At 31.3% G+C, this 17,419-nt stretch overlaps 1 protein-coding gene across 3 annotated transcripts in view; it reads left to right on the forward strand.

The window, feature by feature from the left end:
- The first annotated feature begins 4,040 nt into the window (after positions 1-4,040).
- LOC129918696 (mucin-2-like) overlaps positions 4,041-17,419 on the forward strand; it is a 31,042-nt gene continuing 17,663 nt past the window's right edge. Inside the window, exon 1 of one of the 3 annotated variants that reach the window (XM_055999403.1) lies at positions 4,041-5,105. In XM_055999403.1, the coding sequence (XP_055855378.1) occupies positions 4,997-5,105 (109 nt within the window). In that variant the 5' untranslated portion in view covers positions 4,041-4,996. The remainder of the gene's footprint in view (positions 5,106-17,419) is intronic. The other 2 variants (XM_055999395.1, XM_055999412.1) reach the window with 2 other exon arrangements.

Below are 17,419 nucleotides of genomic sequence, written 5' to 3' on the forward strand. Positions count from 1 at the left end.
ACATTTATTTTTTTTCGTTGAATTTTTTATTTTGACAAACAAACTTTTATTTTAATCAGAATAAATACAATATAAAACTTAAAATACATTAAGAGCCGATTTTTCAATCTTCTAATAAACGTCTGTTGCGTCTGTTAACTGTTTGACGAATAAAGTTATTAGGCTCATAAACAATCAGATAACAACATTGAATTTTTCAATCTAGAATAAATAATTCTACAGAATAACAAAAAAAAAAATAGTCAAATTCAACAATATTCAAAATTAAACGTCATTTTTATTCATAATTGTTTTTGTTTTCTTGTGTTCCTCTATTTTTTGTCAAAATTCTTTCAAAACAGCTTTGAGAATTGACACAATATTTTTGTTGAAATTATTCCTTAAAATAGTTTTTATTCGTCTCTGAAAGAAGCAGATAGTTTTATTCCTAGGAATAAGATATATCTGCCTGTTGAAAAAATGATTTTTTTCTCTATCAGGGGAATAAGTACTAACTGAGTGTTTAACTGACTATTGAAAAATTGGCCCTAAGTCTTTTAATTTATTTGTTGCTGATGTTGTGCAGAATTCTCTCCATTTCGCTAATGATATCGTCTCACACCAAAATATTTTTTTTTTCATTTTTCGAACTTCCACCTCCCGGTTGCACTTTGAAAATCACGACTTGCAAACACTACATTTTTCATAGTAAATTTTACAAATTTTTGTATTATTATTTAATATTTAAAAAAAAACAATAAACTAACTATTAAAATAGTCATTTTTAACTATTATTTTTATAGTTAGAAATAATTATTATAATAGTCACATGCCAGAGCAAAATAATTTAAAGTAACTATTTTGTATACACTGAGGGAAAAAAACAACTTAAAATCAACGAAAACCACGTTGATTCAACTATTTTTCGGAATGATTTTGCGTTGAAGACGAACATTTTAAAATCAAGGTAGAACATCGTTAGTTTAAAGTGGTTTACCGTTATAAAACATCTTTGAATCAAAGTTGTTTTAACTTTAAAAAAAAAAGCATCAATTTATTAAAAAAAATAGAAAAAATGGGCAGCCGCTGGGGATCGAACCTACAACTCTTGGGTTACTAGGCGAATGATTTACCAACGTGCTATCTCACTGTTGAAAATTAGAGTGATAAAATGCAATAAAAGCTGAAGTTCGACAAAAATAAAAAAATTTCTTACGTTGTTTCCATTTTATTTTTAAGAAGTTTCATGTTAATTTTACGTTGCGTTTTTTCCCTCAGTGCACTGAAGGAAAAAACGCAACGTAAAATGTAAAATGTTCAACGTTGATTTAATGTTGAAAAAATTAACATGAAACTTCTTAAAACATGAAACTTCTTAAAATTAAATTAAAAGGTACCAAATTCGGCGAGCTCTTATTTTGGCCAGCATATCTTGTTTGAACCATTATACTTTTGAGACATTGTATAAAAAACGATTAAATTAAAAAAACTATTTAATAACTATTTTTTGATTTTTTGGTGTATAATCTCCCGTCCCCTAAGTGGAGTTAGATACATCACCCACCTGCCCCTGTAAAAAATAAAATGCACGACTGGGGTCACAAGCACTTGCTCTTGCAGTTTACTTGTAGATTTCAAGAGCTGCCTCTATATAAAATTTTGTTAAATGAAATTTTTTTATTTGACTTTTTTGAGAAAAAACAAAAAATGCAGTTTTATTTCGATTGCTTTGAATATTACGTCTGCAAAGTTTAATCAAAATCGTTAGAGCCGTTTTATAGTTATTTGGTTTGAATTGAAAAATTTTAATGAGAGGTACGCTTTCTAAGCGAGATATAAAAAAAAACAAAACAAAAAACAAAAAAAAACAACTTTCAGAACCAAATTTGAAGAAAATCCGTCCACCTGTTTAGACTGTGGAAATGTATACAGTTGAACGTACAGACGCACAGACGCACGGACGGAATTGCGAGACCTACTTTTTTCGAATTCTCCATCATCGTAATGTTGGTTATGATTAAAACCTCAAATTTTTTTTCGACACGAAACCAATACTTGCCCCCCAACTGACTATTGAAATGGTCACAAAAAACTATTTTAATAGTTAAAAAAGGCTATTTAACAGTTAATTTGGAAAATCCTTCGATTGACTATTTAAACTGTCACAAATAACTATTTTGAACTAATTAAAATATAAAAATAACTATTTTTTTCTGTGTGCAACTTTGTTGCATCAAGTATAAATTTCAATAACGTTTTTTACTGTCGACATTCAGAAGTGAAACTTTACATATGTAGTTATACCAAACAAAAAACCATAAGAAAAAGCTGTTTTAAAAATTTAAAAAAGGAAATTCACTTTTTTTACCTATTTTCACTCTACTTTCCCTGGTTAATTTAAACATTGCAATGTGGAAAATAGAATTCCATGTACATAGTTTTAAATTTAAAATTAAATAAACAATAGTTTCTCATATCTATGTATATTAGTGTGGCCCACGTTATAAGGCAAAAAAAACATTATATCATTATATCATATGATGAAAATTTTAGTCCCCTTAAGTCATGGAAAGGGGGGCTCATCAGCTTTGAAATATCAGATTTTGTAACACTTATTATATGATGATATCGTAAATCGTAATAGGACTTGTCTTGGAGTTGTAATTTGGCTTAAAAATGATAAGCCCAAAAGTTCCTGACAACCGAAAAAACAAATTCCATCATTCTTTCGCGTCCAATAACTCATTTTTCATTCATTAATTTTTTTGACAAAAAATAAATTTACAGACGTTTTTAAATAAACAAATCTAATCTATCAAAATATCAACTAGCTAACGGTTTTTTATAAAAGAGAGAGGCACATCCCAAGAAACTTCACCAGATAAATTGAAAAAAGTTCATTTTTTAGTTACCTAGAACAGCATCAAAGCAAAAACTTTAAGCTTGCTGAGCCCAGTTCCACCACAGCTAAAAAGCTGATATTTCACATATTTTATACAAAATATAAAATGTAACAAGTTTTAAAGTGGGGAACAACAAAAATGTAAAATATAAAAAAATTTACCACCCTGATGTATATGTGTATATGAACTTTTCCTTTCCTCAAGTGTATTGACCACAAAAAAACCAAACGTTGTTGAGAAATTATTTTAAAAAGGAGAAAGAAAGAAAAAAGGCACAAAATTTCAAGAAGAAGAAGAGGAGTTTTTGGACAGTTTTTTAAAAGTGGAGGGAAAGTTAATTGGGTAAAAAAAACCCTCTATTTTAGAGGTGCGAAGGTAGTCCTGCTCATGGCCGCTTCACAATGCCGCTTTGGGCTTTGCTTTGACAGGAAAGCAACAGTTCAAACATAGGAAACTATTCTGATTCTGAATGCTCTCAATCAATGTTGCCACAATGTTACAAAAGTAACAAAAGTGTTACTTTTTTGAAATATTTAATAAGTTTGTTACCATGTTACTTTTTATTCCGTTTTGTTACCCTTTTTTTCAATAAAATTTTGTTTGTTTTTCGTTGAAATATATTGAAAATTTCAAAGCACTTTTTTATTCGACAATTTATGCAATAACTTTGACTATTTAATAGGCAACAATGATCTGTTTATGGTTAAAAAAGTTTTAAATCTATTCTTTGTATAAATACCTATTTGTATTCACTAAGGACAAAATGGATGGGAGTTAATGAAGGAAAAATTTAATGTGTTACTATTATGAAATGTTTAATTTTAGGCTAGACGCTCCAGCCAAGAAATTCTTCTCGAAAATAGTTCTAAATTTCCGTTTTTAAATTATTCTACAATAAAAATATGCATTAAATTTTGAAAGTAACAGTTATTAATCTTAAAATATCTACATAATAATCTAAAAGCTCTTGGGGATTTATAATATCTTTTAATAATTCACAAGAAGGCAAAACTGTTTCAAATGCAGGGCTATTTTTCAGAAAGATATAAAACCTAATAAATAGTTCCCTTCCGCCTCCAGAACGTTTTTTAAACTTCATTTATTAAAACCTAGATGAGAAACGAAAATCTTACACAAAAATGGCATAACTAAAAATAATATATGAAAATTAAATTTGTAAGTCCTTTTCGACACGAAAATGATAATGGGGACTTTTCACGAGCCGATTTTTGCCGTGCGGTGAAGCTTTTCGACTCGTGTGAACGTAAGTCACAGGCGATTAAAGTGACAATCCCCATAGAAAAATCCTAGTCGACCGACATATCGTGCGGCTAAAATCGACTCGTGAAAAGTGGGCATAAAGTCAAGAAAAAATATCAGAAAATACGTTTTTGAACAAAAAAAAAATCAAAACGTCAACGCCAGGAAAACTCTCCACATAATCCGGAAAGCTGTGTACTGAAAAACTGAAAGCATATTGGAATTTTGATTTCTTTCTTTCTCTAAGCACAAACCAATGTAACATGAAGTCGAGTTTCATATACAGGGTGCCTTTATTACAGGGCACCCTCTTTATTATTTTGTTAGTTTTTTGTTTTTTTTTTTACTCGGCACTGTTTGTGTATAATTCTGCCGCAAACAAAAACGACGCAACGCCACTGATTCCGGATCCAAAGACGATCAAGCTGTGAGATCTTAGCTAGATGAAGTCAATCGAATTATCTGAGGTTTTAATAAAAGTTTTCATTTCATACGGTTAGCACGTAAGCACACACTGTTTTTACTCACTAGCCGTGAGCTACCGCAAGTTCCACCTCCGGGCTTCTTAAGTGCTTTGTCCCATCATCGTCTCACCATCGATCGATCACATCTTTGAATGTTTATCAACTAATACAAAAAGTTTGGTTTTATAAATCGCGAAATAAACTTCAGATTTGGGAATACAAGTTCAAAATCAGTTTCATGTCATTTTAGTTTATATGTTTTACAAATTTTAAATAAGTGTATGTTGGTACAAAGTGCCTTTTGGTGTATTGAGTTATTCGACTTTTTCAAATATAATAAAGCAAAAACGAATATAAACAACAGACAATCATTGTTAAAAATATTACATAATGAATAATCCAAATGTATTTGGAAATAAAATTTGGATTGCAGCGGTGGTTTTCTGTGTAGGAATTACGATATCGCAGTTTCCAGTTTTTGCAGCTCCGCAGAATAATGGTACATAATATGATGGGTACAAATAAATAATGATCAGAAAAGTTTTCAAAATAAATAAATACTTTTAAAGCAAACTTTTACTTTTAAAGTTAAATATTTTTGTTTTTGATGAGCTATGTCTACTGTCTGTCGTTTTATATTCATTACCTTATTGATATACATACGTGCACGTGCGTGCAGTGCAGATTTTTTCTTTCTCTTTAAAAAGAATGCATTAGTTCTTTTGTAAACACTATTTTAATAAATATTCAGAACTAAAAGTGTTGTTCACCCGTCGGAAACTTTATAGGTTTATAGTAAAATGTGTTTTATATTACAGATAAATTGTTCACAGTTTTTTTTTTATAAATTTTATAATTAGGTATAGCATTGGCTTTTGCCAGAAAAAAGAGTAGGTATAATCAAAATTGTTTATATTTTCAAATAGAATTATTTGAAATTTATTTATCAAGACAAGACCAGTAATAAGGTTTGTTTTTTTCTCAAGATTAAAATGTTGGTGTTGTTTATAAGTTTTTTGTTTAAGGAAATATACAGGGTGTCCCAAAAGTAATGGATCAAACGAAATATGCTGAAAGGCCAACTTTAGGGCTCTCAGAATTTGGTAACTTGTTCATCCCAAATCCTTACGGTTTTCGATTTAATGCAGTTTTTGTGAAATTTCGAAAACCCCCGACATTTCACCAGTATTTTGCTTCCTCCGCTCATAATTGATTTTTGTTTTTTACAATTCTTTCACTAAAATATTGAACGAAAGATATTACAATTTTAATGCAACAAAACAGAGCTTTTCAGAGAAAAATAACAAAGAAAAAATAAACACATTTTCTCGACTGTTGTTTGTTTATTTCTTTTTGAATAAAAGTGTCGATTTTTGGTTGTTATTTTGCTCTGAAAATCCCTGTTTTTTGCGTTCAAATTGTAATATCTTTTGTTCAAAATTCTTCGTTCAGGATTTGGTATCGGTATCTTAATCTTATTGCAGTTTTGACGTAACTACTCAACACTTTCCACTCCTGAGCGTTATGGATTTCTTTGGCTTCGTCTTAACTTAAGACAAGTTTTTCCCAGTTTCCTCTTCTGATTGCATCTATAATGGAGCAAGTTCCTAGGAAGTGGAATACGTCTTCCCTCACTCTGTAGTTACATAAGGAACATTCTGTTTTCATCTACACAATATTCAGATTTAGTAACACTCCTCTCGTTTTGAAGACAGTAGAGATTGTGTCTTAGGTGTACAATGTACACAGAGAAAAATAGACCACATAAAATAGAACAAAAACAATAAGATTTCTCTATGGTTTTCAGTAAATATGATTAAAATAATCGGGTTTCCCTTACTGTTTTCAAATCTGTCACGAAAATAAAAAAAAAATACGATCATGATGGGGATCGAACTGAAGACCTCAACTTTCTAGTCACACACTTATTTTTTTTTTTTTTCAATTTTCAATTAATTTTTATTTTTCATCAAAGCTAGACATAAATTCATAAAAACTAGCCTGCTTATCAATTACTTACAACTAACTTGCTGGCCCTATACGAGCACTCTAAGTCATACTTCATTTTTCTTAATTCTATAATGCCTTTCGGCCTTATAACTATTTTAATACTAATATTTCAATGGTTGTTATTTTTAACCAAGAAATAATTTAAAAAAACTCGGAATCATATCATTTTTTTCTTACCTATTTTAAAACTTACAAACTATTTAAAACTACTTAAAGTTACTTAAACTACTTAAAAAACTAGAACAGGCACAGGAAGCAATTTTTATTTTTTTTTATATATTTTTTTTGTAGGTATATTTTTTTTTTTTTTTTTTTTTTTTTTTTTTTTTTTTTTTTTTTTGTATATTTTTTTTTCTGTGCCACCCCGACTGTCCCTACTTAAAACTAAACACCTAAACCATGTAAGCCGGCCAACACATAAGAAACGAAGACCACTTTTACCTTTACATTAATACTATTATTAAGCCACCAAAACTAGTTCTCCTGCATTACCTTATCTCTTCGGTCCCGATCGGACACAGTCCTACTGAACCGAAGACGCCCTTCTGCGCCTAGTGCGAGGATGTCCCGGTCACACAGCAGTCGCCCGTCCACGGTTCTTCGCCCGAAGTGGATTAGCGGAACTGCCAATGTCTCAGGCGGAATATAGCCGCTTAAACACACTCTTGAAGTATTCGTCGTATTAATCCCCAAAAATGTAGCTATTTGAAGAGGCCATCGCTCTTGCAACGTGGCCACGAACAAGCTTCAACATAAATTTATCAAATTTATTTATGTTGGCCCCACTATATAGATCCTCAATTGAATAGTAATGCGTGCTATCAGATTCTGGTGTTTTGTGCAGACCAAGGCAACGTCTAAGACACTGACTCTCAAACACCCGAATCTTTTCCATTTGACATGGAGCAACGTTGAACCACACACAGGGCATTCATAGACAATCATCAGCCGGATGAGGGCCATGTAGCAAATCACCTTAACCCTGGTGTCAAGCCGACTGCTATAAAACAACCGTTTCGTCAGGGCAAAGACTCCCCTAGCCCTGTCTAGAGCAGCATCTATATGTCTATTGAAATATAGATATTGATCTAGCCAGATGCCAAGGTACTTTACTACACTTTTAATCGGCAGTGGATGTCCGTATGGTCCAGCGGTCGCCAGCTTCCGCCATTTCCTTCACGTATCCCTTGTGACCCTAGCCAAAATAGTCCTAAATAGAATCGTTTCTGATTTCTGAAAGTTGATTTTCAACTTCCAGTCATCACAATATTGCTGAATTTTGTCAAAGTCACGTTGCAAGAGAATTCTGATGACCTCAAATTTGGAGCTGTTCTGTACGCAATTAGATCGTCGCCATACGCAATTGCCTGAGTTAAACTTCCTATCAGATCGCTGCACAGTGGTGTCATTGGTCGTTTTTGGCGTCAAAATTCATTTGCACGGCCATTTCTGGACGAAAAGTCATGAAATTTGGTACACTGAATGATAATGGTTTGGAAAATAAGAAAAAACTGCCAACTTTTTTATATTCAAAATGGCGGTTCCAAAATTGTGGAAAGAATGAGCGTTAAAATAGAATTTTCATTTTCAAAACAGTATATAAGCCGAAGTGGAAAAAAATCTACGGCGTCACGTTTTTAGATATAAGTAGTTCAAAATGAATTTTTATCTACGAAACGTGACGTCATAGATTTTTTTCGACTTCAGATTTGAATTTAGAACATTAAAATCCATTTGAAAAGTACAGTGCGGTTCACATGGTTAGACGCACCAAAGTTCATTTACATAAATTTCATTTTTTGGAAGGTGTGTTGTGTGTACAAGAATAACCAAAAAAATTGTATTCATTAGAATGGTTATTTAGTTCTTAATAAAAAAACAAAAAGAAATAGTGGGTGAGTGCAAGTTAACGGTACTACTTCTTGTCTCTGACGTAAGAAAAAAGGGCACTTTTTTGGTTCACATGATTTGACGCAGACCTTAAATTAGTTAGTTTGGCGAGATCTAATGCGCTGATTTGTTTAATTTTGGAAGATTAAGCATCAAGGAGTATTGTTTTATTGATTTTCATTCAAAATCTGTAAAAAAAAGTTCTGAGCGCGAAAGAAAAAGGAAAAAATGACGCGTTGGATTCCAAAGGTGTTTCCATAAACACCATTGCCAAAAAAATAGGATGAAGTGAGCATTTCGAGAGGAATTATTTTTTAGACAATGTTACCGTAGGAGGCATCAGGAGAGAAACAATAGAAGCTTTAGCACCTCAGCAAAAAAGAAAATTTATAAGAAAAGCTTCGAATTCAGCCCTATCCACGAGCAAAATTAAAGAAAAAGCTGGGATAACGGAAAGAACATCAACTTTTTGGCAAATTATTTTGAGTGACGAATATCCTTAATTAAAATAAAAGTTAAATATAATCTCTAAAAAAACACCTTATCACCTGAACCAACTTACTATAGAGTATAGAAATATTGGTCACAATTTTTGTTTTAGTTGCCAAGTTGAAAAAAATAAGAAATTTTTACTAAAATTTTAAGAAGATTTTCTACATGAAAATAATAAGAAATCTCTATGGATAAACATTATTAATCGTTGATTTTAATAAAATTTCTTCATAAAACAGTTCAATAAGGCAATCTCTTTTAGGTGGTCATATTTTTTTTGTGTAGCGATCATCAAAATAATTGTTGGCGGAAACGTTGTGCTCAGAAGCGGCGGAAGGGGTCTGCGGAGTGTGCCCCCGCACACGGCCCCGCGCTTAGACGGGCCCCGCGGTCGCTAAATGAAAATGTCTCAGAAATAATAAATCCGAAAAACCATGTCTTTTCTCTCTATTCAAAACAATCAAATAATTGAAATTGGCTTGTTTCCACTCGATTTTCATAATTCCATCGAGATGAGTCGAAGCATACATTGGCCACTTTTTGCAAAAGTAGGAAAGAAAAAATAAATTAAACAATTTAAGATTATTGTTTGTTTTTTTTTTTCTCAAGTGAAGCAGATAATTAGTTTGCCAAGCAACTTGGATTATCTAAAATTTTGCTTTTAAAATTCCCAATTAAATTTAAAATACAAAATCTCAGTGATAAAAACAGTTTTTTTTTCTTTTTTCTATTTTTCAATTTTGTATAAGTATTTAAAATTTTATGAAATAAGTTTTTGTAAAGGTTAAGAATGGGTAAACTTTACTTCCCTTAAAAAAATTCTTTGCTCGCTTACGCTCGCAATTTATATACCTAAACTGATTTTTTTTACACTTTCTAGCAATTTAAACACTTTGTAACTTAGGACTTAAGAACATTTCTGTTTTCCGCCGCCAATTTGATGATTAAAAAGGACCATTTTGTTCAGTGGAATTTTCGAATTTTCGCTGTTCGAAATTCATTCGAACACATTTTGCGGATTCATTGATGTTTCAAAATACGGACGGATTTACAATCCACCAAACTTTAAAAACCCGTTTTAAATCAAAAATTTTGCTCAAACAAACATGCGAATGATTTATCAGTTATTTCGTAAAAAAAAATTAAATGATTGATAAGTATCTAACAGAGGTTAGCAAACATCAACAAAAACAATTTCAATTTTTTATATATCTTCCTTGTATTTAGCAGGGGGAGCCCTTGTTTTTTTTCGGTCTCTTCTTCTTCAACTCAAAAGCAAAATTTAATCACCAATTAAAAGAAGCAATAAGTCCTCAATATTCCTAAAATTACATTTTGATGTAAATCTTGTCTCTATACAAAAAAAAAAAAAAAAAAAACGATTTTCTAATAGAAATCATATACATATGTATACAAGTGATTTAAAAAAAAAAACAATAGTTTAAAGAAAGAAACAAATCCCGGCCTTATTTCCTTCTTCCTACTGATAAATTTTAATTTTTTTATTTTAATATAGCAATGGCACTCAGCTATATTACAGGTTGTTTGAAAAGTGTAAATTTTCAAATTTTAAGACTAACATGAGACTAGCCTAACTACATTCTTAGAACCATAAAAGAAGTTGTGCAGTTATTTGCGTTTTGTCAACAATAAGATGAGATGGATTTATTCCCCTTTTCCAATTGGTAATTGATACTTTTATATTCTAAAAAAGAAACCGAGAAACTGACGAAAACAAGAATTTCTACATTAAAATAAATAGCTATATTATACTGTACCAATTTTAGAAAAGTACAATTTAATCAAAAAAGCAATCAAGTGTTAGTTTTTATTTTGATGAAGAAAGTTTGATTTTTATTTGAATTGTAAAATTTTAGAAAATTTTGCATTTAATTTTTCTGAAATTTGGAATGTAGATTAAAAATTTCTTCAAAATTTCATATCAATTTTACTTAAAATAGTTTTTTTCCGAAAAATGTTTATAGCGATTTCTAACGATTTTGATTTTTTCTAAAAACGCTCCCTAATAAAAGAAATCAAATTGCTGAAATTCATTCTAGAGGTTGTTTTTTTGTTTGATTTGAAGAACGAATTATTTTTTTTTTTTATATGTACGTTTTAGAACATTTAACAAAAAATCTTATTCATATAAAAAGTTTTAAAAATTAAAGCAATCTGAAACTTAAGATCGAATCGTGCATTTTGTTTTTCATCTACAGCCCTGTTCCATTGGAAGTGGTAGTCTTCTAATAGTAGATGTTTTGGTTAATCTAGTACTATCATCTACTGTCGTGGAAATCGCTAGTAAGCTACTAGTAGTACTTTGGCACCTCCCAAAGGAACAGGGGTTACATTGAAATGAAACGTTTTGTCTTAAGTTTGTTATTAGAATTTTGAACTTGAACTTGGACGGAAGATTTGATATTTTTTTCAAAATAATAGTCCAAATTCATTTTCTCAGGGGCCCCGAAAATTTACTCTAGTACACGCCTCATTTTGGTCTAGCGCCGCCTCTGTTGTGCTGCAGAAGTGCAGACTAGGGCTGTAAAAGTAACGACAAAATGATTCCCGCATGTAAGTATTTCTCGTACATTTCGTATGTTTCGTTATGCTTCGTATGTTTCGTACATTTCGTATATATCATGTATTGGATATTTTTCGTATGTTTGGTATTTTAAGTATGTTTCGAACGTTACGTTGGGTGTAAATTCTTTTTTTCGAAAAAAAAAAACAAAACCATTTTTATAATCTAAGCTACATTTTAATACCATAAACATTAAAACTAGTTGCGGCATTCTCATGTAATAAGAGTTTGAAGGTATGTAGATATGTATATTGATTTTTTTCCACGAAACGTGGAAACTTTTTTGAATTTTTTCCTAATTTTTCGACAAAGCTTTGGTAATTTCATGTTTATATTTGTTCAGTTATCTTATCACAATTCTTTTAAGACCTTTATTTGAAAAGTACATCGCGCAGATCTCGGAATTTTAACACTTCAATACAACAATATCGAACAATTTTTCATTTATTTTTTCTATTGAGAGTGATTTTCAAACCTCGTTTTGTCTGCTTTTTTTGTGTTGAAAATTTCGCACCGAAAGTATACAAATTTTTTGAAAACCCAAAAAAATTTGTACATTCTTAAACTACATTTCAAGACGATTAACACCAAGGCCATAAATAAACACATTGGTTGCGGCGTGGGTCATAGATGTAGCTAGGATTTCATTTCGGGGGAGGGGGTTAGCTCAGACCAAACAAATTTTTTTTTAGGAATCACAACACTTTGTATCAACTATATGTAACTGCAGTCGATTCTTAAGGGGGGAAAACCCTCTGGATTTTTTTTATTTTTGCATTATTATTTTTTTCCCTAAAAATTTCATTTATCAACCGAAGAAACAATTTTATTGGTCTTAGCCGTGAATGGAGCCTCAAAAGACCCCAGATAGTCCCGAAACCCATGCGTTCCGAGTCTACCACAGTACAAAAACGAAAACTAAAAACGCATTTTTCTCGAAACACATTTTTTTCCGCGCCGTGCAACGTACATAACTCGAAAACTAATGAAGCTATCGACTTGAAATTTGAAGCAAATTACTCCTTGAATTGGCCATTGCATGAACCTAAAAGTTGAATTAAATTTGTACAGTAAATATTTTTTTTTAACTACTTCTATGTAAGAAAAACACCTTTTTTTCGTATTTTGATTTCTAATTTTTATTTTTCATTTTCAAAAAATAATTTTAGGTTCATGCAATGCGTATTAATATCATCTAACGGAAAAAAATTTCCCTTTTGATATAAGATGGTTTCCTGGGCCTGTGCGTTGCACGACGCAAACTAGAGGCGCCAACTTTGAAGGGCTCTAGAGCCGCCATTTTGTTATTTTTTTATTTGAAAAAATTTGTATCAATACTTAATAACACGGTGCGACACTGAAAATACACAACAACTCTCAATATGTTATATGTTTTTGGAAAGAGGAATTCCAGACCTTTTGAATTATGTATATAAGTCTATTGTTTAAACAAATTAAGTGTAGGCTTTTATCATACAAATCTTGAAAAAGTGATTTTTTTCCCAATTTTTTCAACTTTACCCAATTTTTTTTTGCAAAATAAAACAAACAAAAAAATAAAATAAGGTTATATTCTGAAAGAATATACATTTAGGCACAAATTGGCGTATTTTTTTTTATTGAATTTGACCAAAAATGCGGAATCTATGCTATTTTTTCGTAAATAGAAAATGTGGCTTTTCATGATGTGAATTGCAAGGTGCACAATAGGGTGTTCGTTATTTTAAAATAATAAGAATTTCTATGCTCCTAGGATCTTATATGGTTGGAAATAAACTAAAAAAAATATTCCCCAAGTTTCAAGTCTCTAACTTAATTCTAACCCGTGCCGCCAAGCGATTGAAGTTTCTTATGGGAATAACATGGGGTTTCTTGGACCTTGTTCGATCAATTTTAAATTCCAGCCAAACCATTCGTTCAAAAAATTTAAAACTTTACAAACTCAAATTTAATAAGTGTAGCTATCATGTGAAAATTTTTCAGATTTTTAATTGTTATAATTTTAGAGATTTAGCTTGGTAAAAAAAGTCATTTTTTCAGACTTTTTCAAAAATCGCTTTTTACCCGTTTAATGTCAAAAAATTAAAAAACATACATTTTTATTCCTAGGAGCATAGAAATTCTTATTATTTTAAAATAACGAACACCCTATTGTGCACCTTGCAATTCACATCATGAAAAGCCACATTTTCTATTTACGAAAAAATAGCATAGAATTTGTTTAAACAATAGACTTATATACATCATTCAAAAGGTCTGGAGATCCTCTTTCCAAAAACATATAACATACTGAGAGTTGTTAGAAAAATGACTGAAATATTGATAGATTACATCGTAAGGTCTGTAAAAATGTTTTTTTGTAAATAAAAAAAAATGGAGAGTTCCAAAAATATAACAAAAATATTTGTATGCATTATTCTACCATACGAACAGAATACACTAGGTTATTTCTCGGGTGTATTTTTTTTTTTTTGTAGCACAGTGTAATGTCAGTAATATCTTGTTCTATTAAAAATTTTAATAAGTGCTTTCAGTTTTTCATAAAAAATTATTGAAAAAGCTGTCGTCCAGAGGGCTTTCCCCCCCTTAATCCCGCTAAATCTAATGGTCATTAGAGTCGAAGCGAAAAACTTGCCAATATCCTTTTTAAGTAATTTTTAGGAGAGGAATTCGTAGTTAAAAGTTTAAAATAGCTCTGCTTACCGTAAACGAATTTAAAAATGGCCGAATATTCAGCGACATGTCTATTTTAAATTGGTACAAAGAGTGATAGGTTGGGTGATATAAATTGCGAGCGTTAGCGAGCAAGAAAATTTTTTTGAAGAAACAAATTTTAACCATTCTTAGGCTTTATTATACAAACAATTATTTCGTACAATTTTATATATAAAACATTGAAAAATTGACTTTTTTTCGCACTGAAATTTTGGAGCAGAATACCGACTTAAAAACAAAAATTTTAAATAATCCAAATTGTTTGGCATGAGCTAATTATACTTCACTTTGAAATTCAACAATAAACGGAAATTGTATAATTTTATAATTTAAAACAAAAAAATATCGAAATGTTGTACATAGGTACTACACTCTCTAAATAAATGGATACATTTATTTTCGCTTATATACTGAACTTTTAAATATATTTAACGGTAATATTTCAAAAACGAGATGGGATCGAATATGTCTGTCTTTGGATTCGAGTTCGGCACACCGAAACCCTTTTAAAAAGTATAGTTTAGTCTCGGCCCCAAAAACCTTGCATAAATACTTGTGGTATTTAAAGGGTTCTTAAAAGAGCATTTTAAGGTGTTAACATGGTGCTTAAGGAAATGGTCAAAGAGGCAAAAACTAGTTTTTTGAAAAATCCCTTACCAAACGTTGTAAAGAACCAAAAAAAATTTGATTTCCCTTATAAAAACTTCATCGACAGCTGCTTCTTTAACGATACAAAATTGGTAGAGACTTAAAGGGAGATTTTCAGATAGGTAATCAAATCACTAAAATACAAAAACAAACCATTTAGTGCTGCCCATATTAGACTTGTATTTGTTTATAGTATATCTTTTGATTTTCTGAAAAAAAAATTTCGGGGGGGTTAAACCCCATAACCTCCCCCCCCCCCTAAATACGGCTATGGCGTGGGTATATTTCGGCCACATAGAGAAAATACCCTAAACATCTCTTTTGATATATCTGTAAAAATTATCGAAAACACAACGATTTATTGAACCTTGGCACCACTGATCTCTATAATACACTGGATAGTGTATTCATAGAAAATTTTTGAGGCAAATTGAAAGAAGTGTTATACATGTACCGGCCAACTCCATACATTATAACAACTAACAGTATAACAACTTGTCATTTCACAATTGTTTGTGAATTGATTTTTGGTTTACACCCAACGCAACGTACGAAACATACTTAAAATACCAAACATACGAAAAATATCAAATACATGAAATATTCGAAATGTACGAAACATACGAAGCATGCGAAAGAAACGAAACACACCAAAAATACTGTGTTGTTATATCGGATACACAATAAAACTTATTTCGTTTATTTAATTTTCACTTATCTTTCCGTTCAAATAAAACCCACTTTAATTCAACACAATTTATTTTTATTATTCGCTCAAACAGACACATTTTTAAATCACTTTATTTACAATTTCCAACACTTTATTTCACTTTGTACTGTACTCTTTTACTTTCAAAATTAAACTGTGTCCGGTCGCCCGGTCGGTGTCGGTGTCCACGCTGCCCTTTTATACGAGAATTTCGAAATTCGAGAATGTCCTCGAAGGTTCTCGTCTTTGCTTCTCGAAACTTCCTTTCCAGGAGGGGGCGCTTCATACTTCCAGTGGGTGAGTTTAAACAATCTAAATGCATGGTCACACTTATATTACTAAAGGTGCGTTCAGGTGTTTATCTTCACAGATGTTCAATAATTCATCGTTCTAATACGAAACTTACGAAAGTAACGAATAACGATATTAATGATGCGGTACTAGTATCAAAAGTAACGAATACATGCTGGAATTATTTTGTCGTTACTTTTACAGCACTACTTGGGGCTATTGATGGACATTTTCGACTCCGTTAATTTTGCCCTGAGATGTAATTTGAACGACAGCTGTGGCTTTATAGTAACTCCAAGATACTTGAACTGTTTTACAACCTACAGGTTCACATTTTCCCATGTCCATTTTTTATTTCTTGTGAGTCTGCCAGTTCCATTCCTAAAGATCACGATTTTCGACTCTTTTGTATTTACCGACAATATGCTTGCACTCTGCTTTGAATCATTAAAAATTATTTTTGAGTAGTTTTTATGTATATTTAGGGCCATTTTTTTCACTCGGAGTTGAACATAACTTGAGAATTTTTATATTAAAAATTCTCAAGTTATGTTCAACTCCGAGTGAAAAAAATGGCCCTTAATCTATTTTTGAGACGTTAGAAATAAAACAAACCAAATTAAATTGCTAAAAATGGATTTTCCTGATTTTCCATTTGTACATTTGTTCAAAGTTTGATTTGTTATTTTGGTTTTGCTTTCGGATAAGTTTTTGACATATTGGGGTATATTCGTAGATTTGGTCAGTCTTCGTTTATGAAATTGAAGTTCTTATAGTTGGCCCATTTATATGCAGGGTGGAAAGATCGAAATTGAAATTCGTATGTGAAATGTGGAAGACTTTTGAAGACTAAATAAATTTTGATTCTCCTTTGATATTTGGGGGCTCTTTTGATATAGAAAAGGAGACTTTTTTATGGGGCTTCTGTGTATATCCTTTCATGCTGGCTAAGATTATTCAAGTAACATTTTTTGGGGCCCTAAGATAATATATAATTTTTCTTTCAAAAAACCGATTTATATTCTTGGGGCCTCTGAAGTAATATTATTTTTTTAGATGAAATATTATGTTGATGGCTACCAATTCATTATGCATTACATTACACTAAAGAATAAATAATTTTTCTCCCTTGTGTCTGAAGTGATTCATGTCAAATATCTTATCTTGTTGCTTTGATACTTTCATAATAAGTTGTCTTCTATGCATTCTCTCCAGTCAGGGCCTGTCGTATCGGGGGTCCCGGAGCACCGCCCCGCTTGCCCCAATGGTGTGTACGCCCATGATCAAAGGATACGACGGATTTAAAAGTTGAAAGTTGGGCTACTTATGGGTCGGTTCCCCTAAGAACGTGTGTATTTTGAAAACTTCGACGTAACGCAAGCGACGGATTCTATGAGTTAGCCCCTTAAGACTCAACAAATATGCCAAAAACCAAAACGAACTTGAAGCATTGCCTGATGTTTATAACTATCTG

Source organism: Episyrphus balteatus, chromosome 1 (assembly GCF_945859705.1).
Source record: "Episyrphus balteatus chromosome 1, idEpiBalt1.1, whole genome shotgun sequence".
Lineage (NCBI taxonomy): Eukaryota > Metazoa > Arthropoda > Insecta > Diptera > Syrphidae > Episyrphus > Episyrphus balteatus.